Below are 27,731 nucleotides of genomic sequence, written 5' to 3' on the forward strand. Positions count from 1 at the left end.
ATAATGGATGAACCTGCAACAACATGCCATTATCTATTCCCCACTGTTAAGCAGTAATCAAGGACAATGTATACACATTGTGATACTTCACTATTACACAAGGACAAATTCATTCATATATATATATATATATATATATATATATATATATATATATATATATATATATATATATATTACTAATAACTAATTAGCAGAAATCAGTGTAAAAATGTCCTCCTCACCCCCGTATCTTGCTCCTCATGTGCTGGACATCGGTAATGTGTGTGCTCTTGGTTTTAATGCAGTACAAGATCCACGTTGATCATTCCTGCTACATTCTCAGTTATCCCTCAAGTGTTTGTAACTATAAAGCCCATGGCACCATCTTGTAATGCAAAATAATTAATCTCGTAACTCCCTTTCTTTCACAAAACAATTGGCATTGGTTACTAAATATAAACAATAATAACTTTCTGGTGTACTGATGTCCCAGATGTCATTAATCTGATCAAATATTTTTATGTCTTAAGTAAAAAATAATCCCAATAATGATTATGTAGTTTTTCCAAGTCTAAAATAAACACATATGAGCCTACCTAGTAAAATGATGTATTTAACAAGAATCTTCAGAACACAATATTCGTCATATTCATTTTATTGAAGCATAGACTATAAAGATGATAAAGTAGCATCAAGACAAATAAGATTCAAGGAAAATAATTATTCATAATCAAAAATACATTAACCTCATATATTAATCAGTTCACACAGATGAGTGATGAAATGTCCTTAAAAGTCCCAGTCCCATCCAGTCAACTGTGATACAGATCATGTGATACATATAAGACATTTGATACTGTTTCAGAAAATAATGATTCCTTATCAACACATCTAAACTGGTTTCATCGTGATCTTCTCTCGTGTCTGGAAACAGCTTTTGGTTGATATCCAGCACTGATGTGGTGTAGCTTGTTCTCAGCCAGAAGATTAGATTAGATTAGATTAGATTCAACTTTATTGTCATTATGCAGAGTACAAGTACAGAGCTAATGAAATGCAGTTAGCATCTAACCAGAAGTGCAAGAATATAGTGTTTTATATACATAAAAGTGCAGAGTAAGTAAAGCTTATGATATACAGAATGTACAGTGGAGTTGCTATATACAATATTGATCAGAGTATATACAGAATATAAATATGAATTTAATGTAGGGATTGTATGTACATTATGAGCAGAGCAAAGAAGAATTATATATACATTATGAATAGCAGGAACTTGAGAACAGTGGTAATAAATACAGTTGAATGAGTGTGCAAAAGTATAGTTTAACAATTATATGCAAAATAATAGTAGTGCAATTATATTTATTGTAGAAATAGTTTACTGTGCTTGTACAGTAACAGCTTTAGACAGTTTATAGTGTAATGGATTTAACCATGTGCAGTCTGTGCAAAATATGAGTAGTGCAATACATGTATGTAAAGTACTGTGACCAGTGCAGTAAAAGAGCAGGTGCAGGATAGATTGGTGGTGTGGTGTTCAGGAGTGTCACAGCCTCGGGGAAGAAGCTCTTCCTGAGTCTACTAGTTCGAGAGCGTAGGCTCCTGTAACGCCTGCCGGATGGATGGAGGGTGAAAGGTCCATGGTTAGGGTGAGAGGCATCCTTGATGATGTTTCTTGCCCTACCCAGACAGCGCTTCTGATAAATGTTCTCTATGGAGGTTAACTGGGTGCAAGTGAGATCTCCCAGTCCTAAGATCCCAGACCTCGTCAAAGTGAAACAAACAATCCAGATGAAGTTGTTTAATGGACATAGAGCTCATCTTATGTTCTGTGTGATTTTAGCAGGGTGAGTAACTATGACCCTTGTAGTACTGTACACTTACCATTCTTCAAGCTGTTTTAAGACCTTTAGAGAAGGTTTTTCTCTGAAGACAATTTACCACATCCTCTTCTTTCACTCCTTTCAAGAGCATCACTTGGTCAAAACCCCTCGTTTGGTTTGATGAGATCATCTGTACAAAGTAAAATTGTTAAAATACTGCAATAAACAATTTCATTATGCAAGAATTTAGAAAAAGTTACAGAGGCAAAGGACTTGCTCATGAGACTCCATTAGCATGTGTAGTTCTCAGAGACTCTAGAATTCATCTTTTGTTGCAGTAAATGTGTTTTCTTCCTCTAGAATCTTTCTCCAGAGCTAATGACTTCTCTCACAAATGTGTTTTAATCTGTGCAGTGTAAGGCTTTGCTCAAACCAATCAACTATCAATTCACAATTTATAACACAACATTCACAAAACAGTGAGATAATATCAATTGGTGTTTATATCAATTAAACCACTTTTATGACACTTGTATGCTTTTAAGAATAACAGGTGGTGTTTTTTTAAAACTTTAGATTAAAAATGTTCCAGTCAAACTTTGCTAACATGCTATAATTATTATAGCTGTATCAAATAAAATAAAATAAATATAAAAACATTGGAAAGAATAATTACGGCTGACATGACCAGTTCTGTGAGAGATCATCATAAAATGTTGTATAACACAGCATTGCTTCAACACACACATACCAGAGGACTTCTGTTTGCTTGAGCACAAGATGACCATCTTCATTTCTCATCCTGAGCAAATCATTTCCTTGGTCTTCCTTCTCTTCTGTGAAACAAGATAATCTTACTCTGTGTGCAATGAGCAATATTGCTCATTAAACATATAATTAAGTTAATTTAAAGTAAGATTCAGACCAGAGCATTTGATGAGTAAACAAATGTACCTGGGAAGAGCTGATCGTGGCAAGAGTCGTTGAGACTCAGTAATAGCTCTTTTAGTTTTTAGGAAGGTTTGTGAGGGTTGGCTCCCCAAAAACTTCTGAAAAAGAAGAACAGCATTATCTGCAAACAATCCTGTAAGACAGAAAGAAAGGAAATATTATTTCATTACATGCAACTTATACATTACTATATACTTTAACTTATACATTACTTACATACATTATTTTTTAAACCATGAAAGCATTAGTGAATTATTAAGACTTTGACGTGCGACTGTATTTAGGGATCATTTTAAAGACTTTTCCCCTTTCCAGATACCCACACTTGAGGTCTTATTCACTTGAGAGTGTGTGTACGTGACTATGAGACTGTCCCCGGTCTTAATAATGCCAAAGCACGGTGTCCTTAACACACACTAAACCTCTCCAATACTGCTCCGGAGCGCTATACAACGCTTAGTGTATCCCATCATGCATCATGTTTTGGAATTAATGTGAGACTTTTTGCAGAGATCTCACAGGAGGTCACGCAACTTTCCAATGTTTGTGAAATATTAATTATAATAATTAGAAATTGAGACTAATTTAGTAGTAAAACAAAGTGTTGCATGTTTTCTTGGTGCACAGAAAAGTATATTTATTTTGTACATCATTTGTAACTTCTTTTTATCACTTAATTAGAAGCACCACAAAATAAATTGTCATCTTTAATAGGGACTATTGAAAAGACATTTAGAAGTTTCTTTTAAAATACAAAGCTCACTTGGACCAAATAAAGGAAATGTGCAAAGATGGCAAGTGTGGGTATTTGGACTGTACAACAGTTTAAGAAACAACAAAATGCTGTGCAAATGATAACAACAGGAATGTTTGATAAAAGGGACAAACTATCACAGACCAACCTGCCTCTGCAGCTTTCTGTCTTCTCCATTTCTGAAGGAATACCTCTCCACAAACACCACTGGGGTGACTGCTTCCTTTACGTCTTTTCAGCTAAAAAATTAATACAAGGGGAAAGAAAATAAAACAGAATTATATACAGAATGTTAATAGTGATCTGTGAGCAAAATATTTAAGATATAAACCAATATGAATTGAACTGCAATATGGGAAAAATGTTTTTTAATGTAAAAAAAAAAAAAAAAAAAAAGGTATTACAAGCATGGTACAGTAAATGTGATTACTGTGAAATGTCATATAAAAGCACATTAAAACACTACCATTACAGTGGTACAACTATAGTTAATTTGGGGACTAATGTGCTATTACTATACTACAGTAAAGCTACAGTTACTGTGGTAAAAAAAAAAAAAAAAAACATGGTAAATGTCTTGTTTACTGGGTTTTACCTACTTTTGTAGGTGTCATGGTTACCATGATTTTACTACAAATACAACTTACATCTTTGAACCTGAAATGAATATAAAACGGATCCCAGGTCTGTGGCACGTCACGTCACGTCACGTGACCGATAGAGTTTAACCAGTTAGCAGCTGTGCTCATTTAGTTAAACACAATGAAACCCAAAGACAGCCTCGGATGACCGATGTAATACAGAGAGTAAACATAAGGCGCTCATCTGATTAATAAAGAAGACAGAATACGTTTTAGGACAGGCATTAAAATAGCATATTTACTACTACTCACCATAGACTGTATAACTCACCCAACCTGCGGCTCTTGCAAACTGATGGAAAGTATCGCGATGTGTGCTGAATGAGACTTCTTGAACGTGATTTCAAAGCGATAAACATCTCATGTCAGTGACGCTAGAGGCGCTTGACCACGCTTCAGTTTTTGACGCTTTGGGGTTGACGCTCAGCGCGTGATGCGCGTAGTGGGAGGGGCGGCGCTGTTTATTAATTATGTATTATTATTATTTAGGTCTTTCTGTGTTGATTTGCTGTTTATTAATATTTTTAAAACTATAACGCTAAATCTATCAACATTTATTTAGATGTTATCATGTATTCATTCATTTCTTTATTTTAATTATATTATTTCGATCTTATTACAGGTGAAATATTACAGTAAGCCAGAACGCGGGCCGAGCGGGGCTCATTCTAAACCCATTAGCGGACATTCATATCACAGAATCTGACAGCGATCAGAGGCTCATCAGCGACAGCATTTTTAAGAAGCCTTTACAAAAGCCTTAATAAAAACTTTTAACTTTAAAGTCTAAAGTAAAAAAATAAATAATAAATTAAAAAAAATAAATCTGTAGGCCTATCGCTAATAAATAATTTATTTATTTATTTGTATATATTTTTTGTTCTTTTTATTTAAACTAAATTGTTTCTTAATGTGAAAATGTGTTACAGTTATGTGCCAAGGACTTGATATTGAATTATATTGAATTAAATCTAGGCCTATGAAAAAAATAAAAATCAATGAAAAAGTAAAAAAAGAACCATTGCGCATTTTACAGCTAAAAAAGTTTTAATGTGTTTTTGTCACCAGCAATACAGTATGTTGCTCAGTTTTGTACAGTAAGTTAAGCCCCGATTTTTTTTTCAAGTTTCAGTGAGTTTCTTCTGTTGTCCTGTGAAAAATTAAATAATAATAATAATAATTAATCAGAAAATATTGTGCTGATGCACGAAAGATGCCTCCAGTTGAAATGCATTAGTTTAAAAAAACGTGCTGCAATCATGAAAATAAGGAAATAAACGTGTACCTGCCACGAATAAATAGATTAAATTACGTGACAAAATCACGAACTGCCGTGAGACTGGGTTTCCGTGTGTGGACCACGGAAGAAGAGTGTCATTGACTTGCGTTAGAGTTATCCGTGATCTCAGCACAGACTCACTCCGTGCTCGTATCACAGATTTTAGTTAGGCTAACAGAATCAAAGTGAATCTGTATGATGGCAGGACAATGCAATAGTTACAATAACAGTCAGGTTGGTCATGGTATTTGGTGTTGAAAAAAATAAATACTTCAAATGTTGCGTTTCCAGATGAGATAGCACGTCCATTGAGTGAGGTCTGTACTCCATCACTGAAACGATCCGTGTACGGACCACGGAAGATGAGTGTCATTGACTTGCGTTAGAGTTATCCGTGATCTAAGCACAGACTCACTCCGTGCTCCTATCACAGATTTTAGTTCTGACTATAGCCAAAATGTGTGTAAAACGCCATCAAACTGGATTTTATGATGACAGGACGAGAAAAAAATGCCAAGTTAATTACATGCCATTGCAACAGTGTCGACGAAAAGCTTGTAAGTTCCTAAACAAGTGAGTGAGGTCAGGTTGTGGAGGTCCGTGCCATCACGGGACTTTTGTAACTGAAACAAACGTAATTTTTATGATGACAGGACAATGCAATAACTACAACAGCTGTCTGGTTAATGTCATTATGGCATTTGATATTGGAAAAGAAACAAATACTTCAAATGTTGCGTTTCCAAATGAGAAAGCACGTCCGTTCAGCGAGTTCTGTACTCCGTCATTGAAACGGGTATCCGTGTGTGGATCACGGGAGGTCAGTGTCATTGACTTGCGTTGGAGAAATATCCGTGGCCGGGTCACGGAATTTGGGGCAATTCCGTGATGGCTTCACGGATTTTGAGTTAAGGACCCGTGGACATTTCACGGAATTCTGTGAGACCAGGTTGGAGAGAGACATTCCTCCGGTTATCTGCTCTGAGCGGGAGCTTTATCTGCTCTCCGTCTGAATCTCTGAGCTTCTGTTGTGCTGTTTACAAAGACAATCTTATTTATATTGAAAAGAAATATAGCCGAGTAGATTTTTTTCAGGTTTCTTTGATGAATAGAAAGTTCGGATCAGCATTAATCTGAAAAAGAAACCTGTTGTAACATTATAAATGTCTTTATCATCACTTTTGCTCAATTTAAAGCATCCTTGCGAAATAAAAGCAAAGAATATAAACTAACTAAAAAACATTATACTGACACCAAGCTTTTGAATGATGTATGTATAATGTTTCAAAAGCGTTTTATTTCAGATAAATGCTGATCTTTTACTAGTAGTGTATATATTTCATATTGAGTGGAAGGACTCTTAATTTATAAAAAAAGAAAGTCATTATCCGTGGATTATAATTCCCATCATTCCCGTTCAAATTCATATTCAGCTTCCTGTCCAAATCAGTTCAAAACACACATTCAATTCTGGTGTTAAAACCTGCTACGATTTCACAAACGTTAGCAGAAAATCACATCGTGATGGATGCTGTAAGTGCACTGTTTTGTGACCTTTGACCTGGACATCTAACCCTTACCAGATTCTCTCTCTCTATCTATATCTGTGTACACTTGGATCTCATCATCTGAGAGATTCGGATGTCTGACGAGGATGGACCATGAACAACATCCTCAACATGTATGAAGCAAAATAATGTCATTTCAATCTCATTTTATTGCTGGGTATTTTGATAATTTTATGTCAGTATATGGTTGTAAAGATCTCATTGATTTACGTTATGAGCATCAGAATTCATATTTTCTTTGACCATATAAATATCAGCCTCTCAGGATTATTTTAATAATAAGCAACCACCTAACAACAACTTTATTTATTTATTTATTTACAATGTGCTTAATTTTCATAATAATGTCAATGGAAAAAAAATTTGGAATGTAATCTTTCAGACATAAATGATTCCTCAAAGGTTTTTTAAAAATATTTATTTATTTATTTATTTATTTATTTATTTTCATTTGGCAATAATCAACCTAATGATGGCTTCATTTATTTATTTGTTCAAAATGTACTTATTTCTCATAATTTTCATAATAATGTCAATGTAAACAAAAGTAATAAAGAATTTCTCTATGCAAAATATTTTTTTCTCTCTCAGATCTCAATACTCATCAAATAATTTTTCAACACTTTTCAACCCTTAATTAATTAATTAATTTTAAAGATTCTAATTTTTTTTTACAAAAAATCTAGAAATAGGCCTGATTTTCTTTTAGCAAAATGTAATTCAGAATTAATTTATTTACTGTGAACATGCTTAATTTTCATAATTTCATTACAATTTCAGGAAAAAAAAAAATAAATAAATAAATCTGACTAATTCTCTTTATGCAAAACGTAATTTCTTCTTTCTTTCAGACATCAATGCTTCATTCATAATATCATTAATATTTGTCATTTATTTTCTATGCTGTTGTTATTGTTGCTATTGATTTTGGGCAATAAACCACCACCTACAGTAGCATCCACCCAGATTGCATTAGCAGGTTTGATCCCCAGGCATATGAGTTTGTTGAGATCAGAGTAACGTCAGGGATGTTTGTCAGAAACAGAGCAGCGCTGCGGTGGATGTGAGGCCTCACCTGTGTGTTTTCTGTTCTGTGTGTCTGACACCTGAAGCTGCGGCCGTTCACCCTCATCGGTGTCACGGGACGATCTGCTGAGCTGTTTTGCACAATGCCGCCGCACACCTGCAGGGCTGGAGGTCGGGGGTCTGGGGGCGTGTCCTGCTCACCTGTCACTCACCTGCTGCCTTTGATTCCAGCCAACGCTTCCAACGCTTCCTGTGCAGCTTAACATTCCTGCGCGAGGCCCTCCGTCAGCAGACGGTAAAGACAAGCGTTCGCTCGAGGGCAGCGGGACTCTCTGGAGATTAGCCCTGCTTTCTCTAATGCTTATGCTGAGAGCTGCTTCACTTGTGTTTCTGTGGCTTTGTGGTTTTGAACTTGTGCACAAAACTGTGTTACTAGTCCTGCACTGTTTGTGCTCTGGATGTCAGTGATTCTTCACTTCACTTTTTTATCTTTTCACTTTTGGTAACAAGCAGCCACTTAACTTTTGTTTTATTTTGTTGTGTTTTAGACTTCAGTGATTCTCAAAATGATGTTTATTTATTTATTTTTACTTTTGGCAATAAGCTGCCACCTAAGAATCATTATTATATGTTTATTTTATTTTATTTAGTTTTTTTATTGTATTTTATTTTAGATATAAGTGATTCTTCAAGTTTATTATTTATTTATTTTTATTATTATTTTACTTTTGGTAACAAGCTGCAACCTAACAACCATTATTTTTTTATTTTTTTATTTTTTTATTTTTATTTTTATTTTTATTTTTATTTTTATTTTTATTTTTATTTTTATTTTTATTTTTATTTTTATTTTTATTTTAGACAAGTGATTCAACATTCTGTTTGTTTGTTTGTTTGTGTGTTTTATTTTCCTTTCGGCAACAAGCAACCACCTAACAACAAATTATTATTATTATTATTATTATTATTATTATTATTATTATTATTATTTTACTTTAGGTAATGAGCAACCACCTAGGAACCTTTATTTACATATACGTTTATTTATTGTAAACATGCTTATTTTTCATAATTTTGATAATAATGTCAATGCATCAGAAAACAACAACAACAACAAATCTAAAAATAGGCTTAATTTCTAAATAATTTGGGGGTTTTGGTAATAATAACAGTGATGCTTGGCTAATCAACCCCTTCTAAAGAATTTGATGGGAAATGTTGGGATCTCATTTGTGATTTTCCTTTATATTTGCTGAAGCGTCAGGAATCTGCTGGAGTCTGGAGCGTCAGATGTTTTCTCGAGCGTCTGAACCACAGCATGTTCTCAGACAGAGATACAGCCTTCATCAAGGTCAGCAGCTACAAACACATCCAGCGCTCACATGACCAAACCATCACAAGCCCTAGATACATCAGTATCAGTAAAAATACAACTCTACAGACGCTCTCATACGTGTAGTTCACATAATCTTAAATTAATCTTAAATTAATTAATCTTAACTAATCTTAACTAATCTTAAATTAGCAGGTATGACACTAAATTTATAATCCTTTATAGGGGTCAACAGACAGGGGTATGTTAAATAATAATTTTTCCTGGGTTGAAATATGTAAAAAATAATTAATTAATTAATTAAAACATTAACATTAATATAATTTAAATAAATAAATAAATGTTTTATTTTTGTTATTTATTTAGTTATTTATTTAAATAAGTGTTTATGTAAAATGAAAAGTAAGTAAAAAGTCTACTTATTTTCATGAAAATAATGACAGATTGGCAGATTATTATATATATATATATTTTATTTTATTTATTTTTTTGTAACTAAATTTGCATATATGAAACCAAACTGTGTCAGTTATAAGGTTCAGAGTCTGTTAAATACTCTTTTTTTGTGTAAAACATTTTTTTTACAGATGTCAAATGTTTAAACACCTTAAAGTAATTAAAATATTTATATATTTATTTGTTTAAATTAGTGTTTTTGTATTATGGTTAAATAAATATAAACTTTATTCTTTACTTATTTTTTATGAAAGTAATGCCACATTGCAAAAAAAACCTAAAAATCCTAATTTTTTTCTTTTTTTCTTATTTTTTCCCCTTTTTTTGTATTTCTTATTTCTTTCTTTTTACTAAAAAAATGATAAATCTTCAGTTGCTGGAACAAAGTTGAATGACAGATCACTAGACTGTGATTGTGTTTTCGGAAGTGAAAAACCAAACCCGTTTAATTAGATGAAGATGTCTTACTTTGCCCACAGTGCATTCAACACACAAACTCAACTGTGAAGATCCGTTCTTTTACAGTCTGTTGTTTCTCTTCCTTGTCCTTCTCTTGACTCTCTCCTCTCTCTTCACGATTAATGAGGCGAAACATCAATGAAGGAAAATCTCCCGCAGCTGCGCTGAAGGCTTCGCTGGAGGTGCGACAGGTAATAATACAGCAGGTTTAGTCGTTATAACAATGCAAAATCTGTTTTTCTCTTATTTCTGTGACATCACCAGAGTGAGTTATTTTGGGTTTAGTATTTCGTAAATACTGCACATTATCATCTGTTTACATGGAACTAGAAATGGAAACGATGACAAAAGTAGCAACAGAAGCTGTTTTTTGTGTGTACGCAGCTGATTTTTTGTTCTCTGTCTGTTATAAATAGCTTCATAACGTATATCAGCGTGAGTTTGTTGATGAAAGAGGCTTCAGGAATGATAAACACGAGAGAAGTGTTGTGTCTACTGATGGCCAGCAATGATCTTACCTGACAACACAACCTACACTCATCACAATCCCTGCTTTCACAGCAAAAACTAGAGAAATATTGAATAAAACAAATTATAATAATGAGTGCTTTAACAGGAAAGAAAATAAAACAGTGTTAATTTTTTTTATTCTCAAAATTACCAAAAAGGTAAAACATTTGGTGACATTTATTTATTTTATTTTATTTTATTTTATTTTATTTTTAATTTAATTTAATTTAATTTAATTTAATTTAATTTAATTTAATTTAATTTAATTTAATTTAATTTAAAATGCATTATGATATATAAAAATACTTACAAATACAAATTTACATTAAAAAAAATAAAAAAAAATGCATTTACAAAACTCTAAAATATAAGCCTAATTTTCTTCACCTATAACTATATTAATGTTGTGTGCAAACAGACAATAAAATACTCTTAATTTTATTCCGAAAATTAAAAAGTAAAAAATCTGTACACACAAAAAAAGTTATTAGCATTTGATTGATTGATTGATTGATTGATTGTAAATGTGGGGAAAATACTTACATTTCATAAAAATTAAAGTCAAAATGCACTTTTTTTTTGCTTTAATTCTTTATACATAAATGTATAAATAATGTGTGCTTGCACAGCAAAGACAATAAAATTAGCTTAATTTTATATTTGGACATATTGAATTATCATCTCAACATATATTTCTATTTATTCATACATTTAAAGAAACAATAATATAGTCATTATTTTTATCCAAAATTTTTATACGGTCTTGCATTCATTATCATCATAATAATAACTAAGTAAGAATATGTGGAGTAAGTGGTGTTTTGGTGGAAGTGTTGTTTACATACGTTTTTAACTAATGATATAATATGAGTAACCGTCTTTCAGACAAACCACTGTGTGCTTCAGATCATCTCTTTACCATAATCTCATTTTATCAGTCAGTGAGACAAAACACGACAGCGTCTCGCTCGTCTTCACGCCTGACAGCAGAACCAGAAAGAGCTCGAAATGATGAATCGACTCGACTCTGCACGCTCCATTTCCTCTTCCTCTCTTTATATATATTGTTCTATCGAGATATACATCATATATCACGGTATGAGATATTTAGCTATTTTCATTTTATTATTCTTATTAAAAAACTAAGAAGCACATTCTAAACACAGTAGAACAGAAAGGCTACAGTAATCCAATAAATTTACAATTTCAGGCTACAGTAGTGAAGCAATACTACACAGATTGAATATTCAGGTTTATAACGAAACACAGTCTTCACTGTATGAATCAAATATGAATGGATTCTTTTAGAGATTCATTCAAAAGGGATAATTCACTCAAAAATGTTTAATAAAAAGAATGCATTTCAGTATATTGGATTTCTGTAGTCGGTCTTAAAGTGACAGTAGCCTAATTTACCTGCTGCTGTCTGTCATTAAAGGGTTACAGTTCACCCAAAAAATTAAATTACCCCATGATTTACTCACCCTCAGGGCATCCTAGACGCATATGACTTTCGTCTTTCAGACAAATACAATCAGAGTTATATCGTCCAAGCTTTATAATCCAGTGTTATTTTTCAATAGTCCAAAAGAAGTACAATAAAGCGCATCCATCCATCATAAAAGTTTTAAATATAGATATTTTTCTTAGAAAAGCACATTGATTCGCTTCAGGAGGACTTTATTCATCCCCGGAGCTGTATGGGACACTTTTTATGATGGATAGATGTGCTTTATTGGACTTCTTTTGGACTTTTTTTAGATAACACCTATTCACTGCCATTATAAAGCTTGGAAGAGTCACAACATTTTTAATATAACGCTGATTGGATTAGCTTGAAAGAAGAAAGACAAATACATCTAGGATGTCTTGAGGGTGAGTAAATCATGGGGTAATTTTCATTTTTTGGGTGAACTATCCCTTCAATGACAGACAGAAGCAGGTAAATTAGCTGCTGTCACTTTAAGACCGACTGCAGAGATCCACTATACTGAAACACATTCGGTTTTCACCCAACTTTTAATTTTTATCAACACATTTTTAACACAGTTAACATGTGTTTATGTGAATAATTCACACAACAAACATTTTGACAAAACTTTGTGTGTATATGACCATTCAAGCCAAACAAGACTCGAAAGAGATCTGAATTAGTGATTTGTTGAGGATTATGAAATCTGTAGAGATTTGGTTTCAGTTTAACATTTTGGTGTCTAATTGTTATCATTTGACAAATGCGACCATCGTGACACGTTTCACTCTTAATTCAGCATTTTACATCTTTTGTGCAGGATTTTTTAGCTGCTATTGAGTGAAATGTTTATGTTTTCTCAATTAGGGTTTGTGTTGATACTGAAGATTATGAAATCATTGCCATGATTAAAATAAAGCAATTTGCCCATGAAGACAGTGATGCATGACCAGAATCAGCCATTTTTATAAACATGCATATATAATAATTCATTTTGTGCTGTTTTTATGTGTTTTAAATCCAGTCTTTGTCTTATGTCAGGTGGAGTCAGTGATCTGTTTTGTAGTGATATTAAAAATTATGAAATCTGTAGAGTTTTGGTTTCAGTTTGCAGCATTTTTTTTTTTTGTTGAGTGACTACCACTGCCCATTTAAAGCTGCGGAAGGGAACTTGTGACGCTCTAGCGGTTAATAAACAGAACTGCTTGCGTCTTGCGGAAGAACATAGTAGCCGGAACTACTTCTCTCTGTTTATGTCTATGAAGAATCACAAAGGTACTGGGTTACTCCGCCGCGGTACCCCCGAAGCAATCTAAAATAGTCCGAATATAAAAACACTTATTATAGGAGCACCCTAGTGATTCAGGACAAGCCAAAAACACGGTTTGGAAAATGGATTCATGGTGTACTCGCTTATTATATACATTTTTCTACATTTTGAACACAAACAAAGTTGATTGGTTGTTTTTTAACTGGAGCGATGGAGTTTCTGCAAATGGCAATAGGACACTGGGAGAAAAAAAAACATAGTATGGGTCAAAATTATGGATTTTTCTTTAATGCCAAAAATCATTAGGATATTAAGTAAAGATCATGTTCAATCATGTTCCTTCTGTAAGTATATCAAAACTTAATGTTTGATTAGTAATATGCATTGCTAAGAATTTCACTTGGACAACTTTAAAGGTGATTTTCCCAGTATTTCGATTTTTTTTTTTTTTTTTTTGCACCCTCAGATTCCAGATTTTCAAATAGTTGTAGCTCAGCCAATCCTAACAAACCATGCATCAAAGTAAAGCCTTCTTAATCAGCTTCCAGATGATGTATAAATCTAAATTTTGAGAAATTGACCCTTTATGACTGGTTTTGTGCTCCAGGGTCACATGTCTGAGCAGTGTTAATTCAGTTTTAAGTGTTGTGTTGTGCACTAACCTGTGCTGCCGTGTTGTGACAGAAGTGGTTACCTGTCATCTGTCACTCATTAGTGAAGGCAGGCTCTTAACCGTGCATTTGTTTGTTTGGTTTAACGCAGGCCGGGCCGTGTCGCACCCCGAGAGAGCGTGGAGCGGCCGGCGCTTCTGTCTCTTGTTAGAAACCAAGGTGTTTGTTTTCTTACCTCTCCTTTCCTCCTTTTCTTTCTCTTCCTCCGTCTCTCCAGGAGGGATGTGTGCTGCTGATGTGCGGTGGGTGGCGTTGGTCCAGGATCCCCAGATCTGTGGCCTTTCTGCAAATCAGAGCCTTGTTTGTGTTTCCTGTGATTGAGAACACATTGGTCGGACCGGGGCGGCTAGGGTCCATCTCTCCGGGGTCACCCCGGCCCCTTTCCTCTCCTCAGTAACCCTCCGCTGCCCTCCGAAGGGGGCGACCCGCGTGCCACCGAACCCAAACCTGGCAAGCAAACACCCCCCGGGCTTGGGTTACAACACAATCTCTTCCTAAACCATTAGTGTGAGGGTCACTCCTCTGAAATATGCAGAAACGTTTGGGGCCGGTAAGAAACTTCTGCTCAACGAGGCTGCATTTATTTAACCAAAATTACAGTAAAATCTGTAAAATTGTGAAATATTTTTATTATTTCAAAAAAGTGTTTGCTATGTGAATATATAAAAAAAATTATTTAATTCCTATGATGCTCCACTGTATTTTCAGCATCATTCCTCCAGTCTTCAGTGTCACATGATCTTCAGAAATCAGAATAATATGATGATTTACTGCTCAAGAAACATTTCTGATTATTAGCAATGTTGAAAACTGTCATGCTGCACAATATTTTTTGTGGAAACTGATGCATTTTATTTCTCAGGATTCACAGATGAATAGAAAGTTCAAAAGAACAGCGTTTATTTGAAATAGAAATCTTTTGTAACATTATACACTTTACTGGTGAATAAACACATTAATTTATTTATTAAAAATACAAATGATCTGTCAGTTGCAACTGCTCATATTTCTCACACACCAGATGTTTTAAAACACATGCATTATGCATTATCACATGTTTAACTCAAGTGACATAATACATAATCATCTCAGAAATGAAAACAGTTTTGCATTTTTGTGTAAATATACCTGTACATTTTTTAAAAAGGAAATAATATAACATCCGGTTCAATAGCAGGTCAGCTCAAGTGCAATGCATTGTGGGATGAGCTCTGCATAGTCTATCAAATGCATCATCACACACTGAAAATGCTCTTAATGCAGAGATGTTCATGTGGGGTGTTATTCAGATCATTTCCATGCTTTTATATGAGTTTGTGTGTGTGTTTGAGGAGATTTGGTCAAACAGATGAAGCGATCCATGCGCTGTGTGTCTGAACTTCCTTCAGGAAGACCAGACTGGAATTCAACACAAACAGGACGCTGAAGTGAGAGACTCTAGCATCACAGTGATCCACGCGCTCAGAGAAAGGCTACTGATAGCAACACTTTAGGTGCTAATATGAACACTTTAATGGGTGAATAAGGTAGAAAGTTGTGCCTTCTGAAAGGGTTGCATGTCAGAGAGACTGTCTTTTGTGCATTATGCATGAAAATCATGAATGAAATCATGTTACTGTCTTAAATGTTTGTTTAAGACAATAACAAGATTGAAGTATGGAAGACTGTTTCTGTCACAAATCAATCAATCAATCAATCAATCAAAAAAGGTAATAGTGACATTTTATCTCTGACTTTTTTCTTGCAATTCTGAGGGGTTAAAAAATCTGAATTGTGAGATAACATACACCGCAGTGACTGGATGCCTTCATATTAAAATAACAGTTAATAAAAAAAAGGTAATTGTAACATTTTGTAAAATTTATTGCAAGTCTGTGTCTATATCTGACAGTTTTGAAAAAGAAAGAAAATATCAGTATTGCAAGAATTAAAGTTAGAATTGTGAGACTTTTTTGTTCTGTTGAACAGAGATAAATGTCTTTTTTTTCATGCAGTGGAAGTCAATTCGGCATCGGTTTGGTTTCCAGAATACTTCAAAATAGCTTCCTTTTTTGTTTAACAGACAAAAGGAAGTCATACGAGTTTGGAAGATAAAATAATGTTGACCGGTGCATTACTACAGTAACACAACAACCTCCAGCGAAGCTGTCAGCACATCAGAACAACACTGCTGCTAATGACAGAGACGCTTTGTGTGTGTGTGTGTGTGTGTGTGTGTGTGTGTGTGTGTGTGTGTGTGTGTGTGTGTGTGTGTGTGTGTGTGGAGCTGCTCTTCAGCTGTTACACAAACCTTTGGGTGATGATGGGGATTTATTTATCAGTTTGCAAATGATCAGGTTCACATTATTATGTACAAAGTTATTTCTAATTAACATACAGCATACCGTTTATGATTTAAAATGAATATGATAAAGAGTGTTTGAGAATAAACAGTGAACACCATAAGTATTTATGAACTTAAAAAAAAACTTGTAAAACTATGCTAAAGTTTTGTCTGAGAATAATTTTAGTACAACCCTAAATATTTATGAAAATTAAATAAATAAATAAATAAATAACAAAGAAAATGTATGTATCTATGTAACTAAATAATACAATTTGTACATTTTATTATGAAATCTAAAAATATATATATATATTACATATTAAATGAAATAATATGTTAATCATATATATATCAAATAGTAGGCTATATAATTCAAATAGTATAATCATAATATAATAATATAAATAGTAAATATTATTAAATAATTTACCAAATTAAGCGAGTTAGTTTTTTTTATTATTATTAATGAATGAATTATTATTATTATTTAAAGAATGCAGTCAGGGTAAAGCACTATAAAAATAATTTTCACAGTTGTAAATAAAACAAATATTATTGGAATATGTTTAAAAAGAAAATACTATTTCAGTCTTTCTTCAAAATTACACATTTAATTCAATTATGTTTCTTTATGAAATTTACTAGCAGTCTAGGATTGGAAAAAATAAAATAATATTACAATTTTTAGTAAAATAATCATATATATAAAAAAAATCCAGTGTGTCATGTTGTCTTTTGTAGTGACTGACTGAGTATCTCCAGGATCTGCTGTTTGGTCTCTGTGATCAGGGCTTGTGTTCTCTGGGCTGATCTTCAACACCTTCACCTGCTGCTCGACAGAAACAAAAGAGCAGAGGTGAGCCAGAAATAGCGCGCGAGAGCGCTTCCTCTTGACCGATCAAAGGCGCGTTTGTGCAGCTTCAACGCCCCGCGGCTGCAGCGCTGATAAGCATCGCGTCGCGTCTCACGCACACACTGCAGTCTGCTGCAACACAACTCTACGCCTTTTTATTGTCTCGTTTAGTTTTCCTCCAGGCTCTGCGACGTAGATTGTATCCGTGCAAAGGTAAATAGATTCGACACGATTCTTCAGCAGATGCGCGTGATGAAGGCTACATCGACACGCCTCTTTGCTTTTTTAAAGGTGACTTTTAAAGTAAATTACTGCAAGTCTTATATATATATATTTTTTTTTTTTTAGTGAAAGTGACTAAGTGAAAATTTATTTTGGCAGAAAATATATATATATATATAATTAAAAATTAAAAAATAGAATAGAATACATTAAATAACTTTTTTCCGTTTTAAATTATTATTTTTTTTATTATATATATTTTTTTACGATTTTAAGTGTTGTTTTTTTATTTATTTGTTATTATTTTATTTATTTTATCTAATGCCATTGTGTTGTGTTGAATTCATTTATATATACAAAGAGAGAAATAAAGAACAAAAAAGACAAAAACGAACTTTTCTGCCCACATATTAATTGTATTTATTTAATTTATTAATAAAAATGTGCATATAGCCTAATGCATTTGACAACACAAAGTGGAGAAAAACGAAAACATTTAATAAAACACAAATTTGTGCATTTAAGCAGATGCTTTTATCAAAATCAATTTGGATAATATATTTTCTTTCCTATAACAACATATTAAAATTTAATTTCAGTTATTAATTTATTAAAGTCACATTTTGATGGGTTTTGCTGACAGATATCAGTAACTCAACGCAGTGTCTTTAACCTGCTTTACCGTGAAATCAATCCTTTATTTCATTTAATTATTGAATTATGATTCATTCATATGGCCATGCATTGGAATCACGGTAGAGATTGCACAGATGCTTTAGTTGGCTGTAATGCATTATAATAATTTGACAGGGGGTTGTTAGGGGAACGGTTGAGAGCTTCCCATTCGCTTCCTGCGGCTGATAAGAAAGGAAAACACGCTCGCGCTCTTAAAGCAGAAACGCTGAGCACCTTCAGGAAGAGCTGAGTGCTCTGTGGGCTTTGTAATTTAAGGCAGAGGTCAATCCCGGGCTTTACAAAGTGAGGAAGCCCTCCACCCCACATTAACTCAGCAGAGAGAAACACTGAAGAAAGCAGACAGAGTTTGGCTCATATGACACACATGACATTATTTCAGCATGAAACGTGTGTTTCTGCACAAACTAGCTTTTCAAATGATCCTTTTTCTCATTTTTATGTGCTATGAAGTCATTTCTGATTAGCAAACAGCAAAGTTTATCAATTGAAATTAATAAGAATAATAAATCTACACCCTATTATGTGGAGAAAAAAATAAATAAAAAAAATATATAATTTTTTACCTTTGTAAATTTTTTCACTAAATATAAAAAAATATTATTTAATATATTTAATAAAATAATAACATATTTTGTATTTTATTTTATTTTTTAATTCAATATTAAAATTAAATAACTCTAAAAATAAATATTACAAAATAATATAATATAATATATTTTTTATAATATATATAATTTATAATATTTATAATATATAATACAAAGTTTTTATTTGTTGAAATATTATTCTTTTTCTCTCAGTCATTTTGTCTGGTTATGAATACATCAGTGATATGTGTGTTTCTTTAAAAATGATAAGAGTTCTAGATGTTTCACTGTCATTCATATCTAGATTTTAGATTCTGGTCTCTGAAGAATAAATAATAATAATAAATCATTAAAGAACTTATAGAAAATGTAAAGTAAATTTTTGTTCTATTAAGAACTTGTTAAAGCTGAGCGACTCAGGTCTTCTGAAGATGGTTTCATTAATTGTTGTAAGGTTGTGATGTTGATCAGGTCTGTGGAGTCCCACTGACCCCGAGCTTCAGTCCATCTGCATTCTTGCACTCTGAACCATAAACATCCTCCTTTCAAAGAGCTTGGCAGGAAGTGTGCAGAGTTTTCCCTTAAATGTGCTATAGTCTATTGAAAATATGAGCCTGCTGGATTACTTCAGCATCTGACAGAATATAAATGCTTCTATATAAAATGCTGAATGTTCCTGTGAGGGGAAACTGTGTTTGAAATGGTCTGATACTCACAAACCCTATTGGTTTGCATTGCAGTTTCACAAAATAAGAAGTATATATTGATCAGTCAAATTTTGTGCCTGAAAAAGCATTGTTAATATATGCTTTAAAATTAATTGCATGCTGTATGTAACCAAGAAAGTCTATTCATTTGTTTTAAATGTTTTATTGTGTGTTTATGAGAATCAATTAAGTGATTAAGGCTGTCAAGCTGTAAGTGAAAGTGCGTGCGTGCGTGCGCGCGCTTGAGCGCGACAGATCGACTGCGCGGTTTCCAGACATCATTATACAAACGCGCGCGCGCTCTGTTCAGTTTCAGAGCGTGAAGGAGCCGATAGATGCTGATGACATACAGAACACACAGCTGCTACACCTGAGAGAGAGAAGCACACTGCGGCCTGAATAAACTGTTGTGTGACCTGACTATTGACTTGGAGATCAGTGTCTGCACCTATTATTACAAAATAAACACTTTGTTATATGAATGCATGAAATAGACATTTGCACAACAAAGCTCATTTTTTTCCTAGACCTCATTAAATTAATATTTAATAAAAAAAAATATATGGCCTTCAATATTTATTTATATTGAGGTTTATTTATATATATATATATATTTCTGTGTTTTATTTATATTTTTTTATTGAGGAATTAAATTAAATGGGATTGGTGATGCATTTTGAAATGAAGGAGGGTTAAATTATAAGGCTGTATTAATGCATAAAATAGCATTTCTTTGGATTTATAAAATGAATTGCCTTTCATATGGAGTTAAATCGCTCTCTTATATATAATGATTACAACTGTAAAAAAAAATAGTTCAAATGGTGCCAATTAATATAAAATAAAAAATACATCTATCAAGAAAAACAAAAATACACAATGTTTATCTTTGGTTATATTCATTGATCAAGAATAAAAAAATAAAAATAAAATAAAAAATAAAAAAACAAGGAAAATGAAATATACTAATCTTTTTAAGAATCGAAACAAATAAATAAATAGGCCTATAGATAACGAAGAGTCTGTTCAGTGAACGTGCAATATCTCCAGTGCGTTATTTAGGTGGAATCGCGTCGTGAAGCGCTGAGAGAGACGTGACGAAAGCGGAATACGGTGATGATGATGAGAACATCAGCGCGAGTCTGACGACAGCAGAGTTTCGCCTTTCACGCGAGGGGGAAAAAAAGTTGCAGGATCTTCCAGAAGAGCCTTGGAGCTTAAACGACATCGAGATCTCGAGTCCATCACAGCGAACGCCGGGCGTTACCGGAGCAGGAGCTTTTATTTCAGTCAAAAGTCTCGTCATTTATGGATCCGCGGTGACCCGATGCGCGAAGCAGACCTCCAGAGCTAAACTCAGGTACCGGACAGACCCTCCTCACCCCACAGCCCCGCTCACCGCTGTTTGTTTTGATGTTTGGTTTGCTTGTGTTTTTCAAGTGATGGCATCTTACCATAGCTTAGATGATGACGCAATGGCTTTGATGGTGCACGACACGAACGCGGTGAAGAAAGAAGAGTTCGCGAAGGAAGAGCCGCTCCAAGAGCCGAGCTCGGAGAAGGTGGATCCGTCTCAGAAGCCGCCTTACTCCTACGTGGCTCTGATCGCCATGGCCATCCGGGAGAGCTCGGAAAAGAGACTGACCCTCTCCGGTATCTACCAGTACATCATCACCAAGTTCCCCTTCTACGAGAAGAACAAGAAGGGCTGGCAGAACAGCATCCGACACAACCTGAGTCTCAACGAGTGCTTCATTAAAGTTCCGCGTGAAGGCGGAGGGGAGCGCAAGGGGAACTACTGGACTCTGGATCCGGCCTGCGAGGACATGTTCGAGAAGGGCAACTACCGGCGCCGGAGGCGCATGAAGAGGCCGTTCAGACCGCCAGCGGCTCACTTCCAGCCGGGAAAGGCTCTCTTCGGCGGGGAGGGATACGGCAGCTACCTCCCCGCGCCCAAATACCTCCAGTCCGGCTTCATGAACAACAGCTGGCCGCTTGCGCAACCACCGCCGCCGATGAGCTACGCGTCCTGCCAGATGGCCAACGGCAACATGGGTGCCATGAAAGGACTGTCCGGTCCGTCGTACAACCCCTACAGTCGAATGCAAGCCATGGGCCTGCCGAACATGATGAACTCGTACAGCGGGATGGGGCACCACCAGCACCCGGCGCCGCAGCAGCAGCCCTCCCCGGTTCCGTCCAACTCTGCGGCCGCTCTACAGTTCACCTGCTCCCGGCAGCCGCCCGAGCTCTACTCGTACTGGGACCACGAGGCCAAAAACTCGTCGTTACACTCGCGGATTGACATTTGAACCGAGGGGATGTGTGAATGGGCGCAGGGGCTGTTTTACGCGTCCAGTAAGGTAAACAGGGTAACTTTTGTTGCTGAAGAACAAACACAGATCTGAACTGAATCTTAATGTTCCGGACTGCATGGATACATTTTTTTATTATTATTCTAAATCAGTAGTTTGTTTTGTTTTGTTTTTTTGTTTTTGTTGTTGTTGATCGCTTCAGGATAAACACGTTTGACAAAAATGCCTTCGAAGATTCAAATGAGGACAGTTCAGAAAGAAAAGCATTTGCAAGATTGTTGGGGACCATTGTGTGTTTTACATTTTGGATTGTCAAAGCAGCACTTATTATTTTCTATTTGCTTTCAATAAATTGTTTTGATTAAAATGTCTTCCACACTCGATACGATGAGCCCTGAAAAAATATGGCTCAAAAGATCCTTTGCAGTGGAAAATTATTTTTTAGATCATTGAAATTAATAAATGTAAAACCAGACATGTTTTTTTACTGTAAAGAAAGAAAAAAAAACACATTGGAACCTTTATTTTTAAGAGTGTATTCATGCAATACATTCTTTCGTAACTTTTTGAGATTTTCAGTTTGTTAGTTATTATCTTTTCAGAAAAAGAAGGTTCAGTCTTTGCTGCTATTCTCAAATATACACTTTTTAAAATAAAGTGATGGCATCAAAACGCGCATATTATTCTAACAAAAAATGATTACTAAAAAAAACAATAAAAAAAAACACTGGATTAGAATAAATGATATTCCTGCCTCAGGCGGAAGGTTTGATTATTATGATAATGAATCAGTGTAAATCTAATGAAGGCCTGCTAGCTGATGACAATCTTTAATTCTATTTCATTTCGTTCCGTAAATAAACTCCATTCAAATAGTGTATCAGTTTTAATGGGTTCTGTCACGTTCTCAGGAAAACAAAATAGAAGAAAATCTGAAAACTGTGTTTCTGAAGAATGAATCACTACGTTTTATTCTTTCTGTTTTTCGTCCCTGACACTAAAAACATTTCTCGTCAACCTCAGTAGCCCATGGTATTTTTATATTTTGTAGACAGTTACATCTTTATTATCTCAACTAAAAAAGAAAACAAGGGAATTTTTCTTCTTTTTTTTCAATATGGCCCTGCATTTAATTTCAGTCTATAAGCTGCATCTGGGTTTTCATAAAAATATAATATCTCAGAAATACAGCTCATGCAAATCGAATGTAAAATTAAATCTTGAAAAAAGTGTCCAAATGCTCTTTTAAGACTACAGCAAAATTGAGAATAAAATGACAACGTTAAAAGAATCGTAGAGGAATAAAATGGATTAAATTACAGTTACATTGATTGCATTCCTTGAATAACAGAAACAGCGGGCAGTCTGAGGGAAATGCCATTATTATATTTTTTTATATTTTATTTTTTTGCATGCAAATTTTGGCAGTGAGTGTCTTTCATTCCTTCACACTGTGATCAATGAAAGTTCATGAGAAAACAGGCCTGAATCGCGCTCACTAAAAACCCTGTCGCGAGACTCAAATCACACACAAAAAATGCTTTCTTCTTATTCTTTGTTTGCCTTTGTTACATAAACTAATCATGCACATTTGCATATCCTCAGATTTATTCCCTTATTGTTATATGACAGTCAGACGATACGTTTTTTGTGATCAAAATAATAATACATTTTTTTAAAGCTTTTATATTCAGGCCTGATTCTTTTTATATTTGCGAATGAACAGAAAGCAAGAAAATTGATGCATTCTATAACAATCACCCAAATAAAATGCCTAAACGATAAACAGCTGATGTTAAAAACGTCATAAACCTTCTTGCATTGATTTTTTATTTCAGACCGTCCTTAAAAAAAGCTTGCATTAAAAAATAATGTTGTCTTTCAATTTGTTTTTAAACATGAAGCATTATTCATGTATGTTTTAGTCTACCATAAATCGCTCTTCTGCATATTAAAAAGCGAATCACTGCAGCTGATGTTTGTTTTTCACACGGATTCTGTTGAATTAAAATAAAAGAGTTGATCAATATTTATCTCTCTGTACATTTCCGCTGAGAGAAGGTTTAAATTCAGAATCCGGCAATTGTGCAAAAACCCTGAAGGCGAAAACAAGAACGGTTTTGGTGAAATCATTTATACAAAAGATGAAAATGGCACGTTCCTTCCTGAGTGTCACGTGACTGAACATGAACACGTGATGTAAATAACTCCACCTGCCAGGGCTAATTAAAAAGAGTAATATGTTAATCCAAATATCTCTGTGCTTTTTTGTTAGATATAACTTTTAATTCCAGAACGACTCTTGCGTGTGATTTTGATATGAAGAAGACCAGATAATCACACAGATCTTCAGTTAGTTTGATGTTACTCCACAGCTTTTTCAGAAACATCTCTTCAGGTCAAAGTTAGATTTAATGTAAGGTGTTTTTATGATTTCTGCAGTTGAAGACAAACACAAACATCTGAGGTCTGACCACTAGGTGGCGCTATAAGCACAGCACGAGCTATGGATGGACAGATTTATAAAAAAATATTTAATTTGTTGCTGTTGCTGTTGTTGTAAGTTAGAGAAGGTGAGTTGGGATAATATTTGGCATTTATTGCAATGCTCTATTTACATTGGTTAAAGCCTTGAAAATAGTTTTGTAGACAAATATAAATTTTATGTAATCTTTTATAAAACTAAAATGTAATGCAAAATAAAAATAAAATCTAATAGCACATTTTGCTATACGTCAACTTTACGAAAGTATTTAATGTGAATTAGTTATACACAAAATTATCAGTTTTCCTTTTCAGCCTATATATGCTGTGGTAATAATTTTGCATATTTTGGGGCTGATGCTGTTCATGTAATATTACTGTAATGATTTCAGTTCTTCATTTTAAGGACTTTTTTTTTTGTTTAAGTTCAAATGCTAAGGTAAATGAAAACAAATCTGGTTTTTATGCATTTGTGTGTTTTTATGCATACAAATATAGAGGTTTTTAAATAATATTAAATAAACGTAATTTACATTTATAAGCATGTGTGTGAGAGAGAGAGTGTGTGTGTGTGTGTGTGTGTGTGTGTTTGAGAGAGATAGAGTGTGTGAGTGTGTGTGTGTGTGTGTCAGTGTGTGTTGAGTGTGTGTGTGTGTATGTGTGTGTGTGTGTGTCAGTGTGTGTTGAGTGTGTGTGTGTATGTGTGCATGTGAGTGTGTATGTGTCTGTATGTTAAGAATTAAATTAATTCTTAAACTGTAAAAAAAGAAAAAAAAAATATTATTCAGAGTTTTTAAGAAAACAACGATTATTGGGCTTTTTACTTCCAAAGTTGAACTTTAATTAAATGTGTTGCTTGCCATTTATTTGTAATTATTTGTGAAATTTCTACAGTGTTACAACTGACAATCCAGAAATAAAAGACGAAATGCATGCTGTGCAAATAAAACGCATTACAAAACATTTATCCGCATCAGATAAACCATCAACATCATTAACTATTAATGTGGAAAATTATGCATCTCTGTGTATCCAGTGAATTGTTCCAGTATTTCAGCCATTAGACAAACATATATTTATCCTTAAAATTAGACACAAAATATCTAAGCAAAGCATCTGATTGAACAAATGCTGCAGATTTTCTCCAAACTTCTTTCACTTTTCTGAGCCACTTAATGAATGTCTCTCTGTCTCTCATTAGGATACTAAACGCTCCTAATGACCCCAAAGTGCTAAATCATTACAGTGACAGTCAGTCAGAGTCACCAAAGCAGAAAATGTGATCAATGCTTGATACGATTGTTCTGAAAGCTGAGAGCTTTGTGCTTTTGGCATAATGTGTCAATGAGCTTCAAGATTTTAGGTTCAAATGCGTTTGAAAGTAGAAGGAAAGGTGTTTATTGCATAATTAAATCATGTCTTCACTTGTTTGTTTTAAATGGCCTTTGTAGTGTGAAAATGCACATTTTACTACAAATATTGCATCTTTCGAAAATAACATGAGCTCATAAAAGCCTATTAAGCAATAAGCAAATTGCTATTTAAAATCTATAAAATACATTAAAAAAGATATACAAGTTTTTTTTTTGTTTTTTTATTCTAAGCATGTAAATAATAATCCTGCTTTTTAATGCAAGTGGATTTTTTTTATGCTTTTGTGTTTTTGTGCATAAAACTTTTTTCAAGAAGCCTTTTGAATAATATGAGCTCAAAATAATTTGAAAAATGCTGTTTCAAATATAAAAAGCATATTATTTCAATTTTCCAAAAGCAAGCTATACACAAAATGATCAGTTTTCCTATTCACCGTATGCTGTGGTAATATTTTTGGGCTGATGCTGATCATGCAATATTAATGGTTTCCATGCTTGATTTTAAGGATATTTGTAGGTGATAATTGATAAATGATAATTCTGCTGTTTTTATGCATTTAGGTGTTTTTGTGCCTAGAAAAATGTGTACTCTTTCAAATAATACAAGCCCATTGAAACTCAGTAAATACAATAATTAGAAAATTGCTCTTTAAAACATAAAAAGCACATTATTTCAACTTTCCAACTTTTGTCTGTACACAAAATTATCACACAATCCTCTTCAGCTTCTATATACAATGTGAATAATTTTGCATAATATTGGATTGCATTTGTTCATGCAGTGTTTGATTTTTAGGACATTCTTGGTGAATGTATTTCTGCGAGATATTCACGCGCTGTAAAAGTGAACACCTTTCTTAAAGGTGAAGTCAGGTGACTTTCATTGTGTTTGCACTTCCGTTTGAGGCCACTGGAGGCGCAGTTTTTAAAATGGCATAAGTTTCAATACTTTTTTTTTTTTTTTTCAATTTTCAGATGCTTAAAGCGACTACAGATTTAAAGGGGGGGTGAAATGCTCGTTTTCACTCAATCTCCTGTTAATCTTGAGTACCTATAGAGTAGTACTGCATCCTTCATAACTCCAAAAAGTCTTTAGTTTTATTATATTCATAAGAGAAAGATAGTCTGTACCGATTTTTTCCGGAAAAACACGAGCAGCTGGAGGCGTGATGTGTGGGCGGAGCTAAAGAATCACGAGCGCCAGTAGGATTTTGCGCTGATAGCATTTGGAAGCTGTGACATTACCTGAGGACAAAACCAACCAAAACAAACCATTGCTAACAGTCAGATTCAGCGTATATTTATAATCCAGAGGCTGAAATTTAACAAGAGCAGCATCAGCAAATGCGTCTCTATGTGGTATGTACTGAAACTGTATATATTTGCTTAGCGGTTTTGGAAAATGATTAAGTTCCACTTCATGTTGTCTTTTTTTTTATTTTTTTTTAAGCTGTACATGTGGAAAGTGCAATTTGATGACAACATCGCATGTTGTTTACTTGATGTGCTTACGCGCCGATAGCTAAGTTAACAACACAGAGATATTTGAAGCAGTTTTACTCACCGCCTGCGGTTCCAACACACGATCGTGACCCTTTTTCGTTGGGATTGCATCATCCTTAAGAAATAAACGATGTGCAAATCCGTCGTCAAACTGGGCCTTGTTTGTAAAACAAGCATCTTCGAAATGCAGGGAACAAACACAAACACTTGCACAGCTCCGTTGATGCTCTGTAAAAATAAACTCCATCCACTGGACCCTTAATGCTGTTTCTCTTTTGGTAATCTGTGCAGGGTTGTCTTGCCCTGGCAACCAAAAACACACTTCTTTTGTGACATTTCGCGACGCTCTCCCTCTGATCAGTGAAGTCTGTTGTGCTCTCAGTGCTGTGCTATACAGGAGCGTGCGCTCTTCCGGCAGAAGTGCCTCAGGACCCATATAAGGAAATTCCGCTCCATCTAACGTCACAC

At 34.2% G+C, this 27,731-nt stretch overlaps 1 protein-coding gene and 1 long non-coding RNA gene across 2 annotated transcripts; one reads left to right on the forward strand and one right to left on the reverse strand.

Annotated features, from left to right (window-relative positions):
* Window positions 1–1,288: 1,288 nt before the first annotated feature.
* Window positions 1,289–2,763, reverse strand: LOC128023943 (uncharacterized). Its single transcript, XR_008186037.1, has 3 exons — window positions 2,560–2,763; window positions 1,870–1,998; window positions 1,289–1,749 (listed from the first exon to the last, which is right to left on the reverse strand). It is a non-coding gene; the product is annotated as an uncharacterized LOC128023943 (long non-coding RNA).
* Window positions 2,764–20,663: 17,900 nt separating this feature from the next.
* foxl2b (forkhead box L2b) lies at window positions 20,664–22,264 on the forward strand. Its single transcript, XM_052534998.1, has 2 exons — window positions 20,664–20,948; window positions 21,029–22,264. Exon 2 carries the CDS (start codon window positions 21,031–21,033, stop codon window positions 21,898–21,900), a length of 870 nt encoding a protein of 289 aa, XP_052390958.1. The 5' UTR covers window positions 20,664–20,948; window positions 21,029–21,030; the 3' UTR covers window positions 21,901–22,264.
* Window positions 22,265–27,731: the final 5,467 nt, after the last annotated feature.

The sequence above is a fragment of the Carassius gibelio genome, chromosome A2, assembly GCF_023724105.1.
Source record: "Carassius gibelio isolate Cgi1373 ecotype wild population from Czech Republic chromosome A2, carGib1.2-hapl.c, whole genome shotgun sequence".
Classification (NCBI taxonomy): Eukaryota; Metazoa; Chordata; class Actinopteri; order Cypriniformes; family Cyprinidae; genus Carassius; species Carassius gibelio.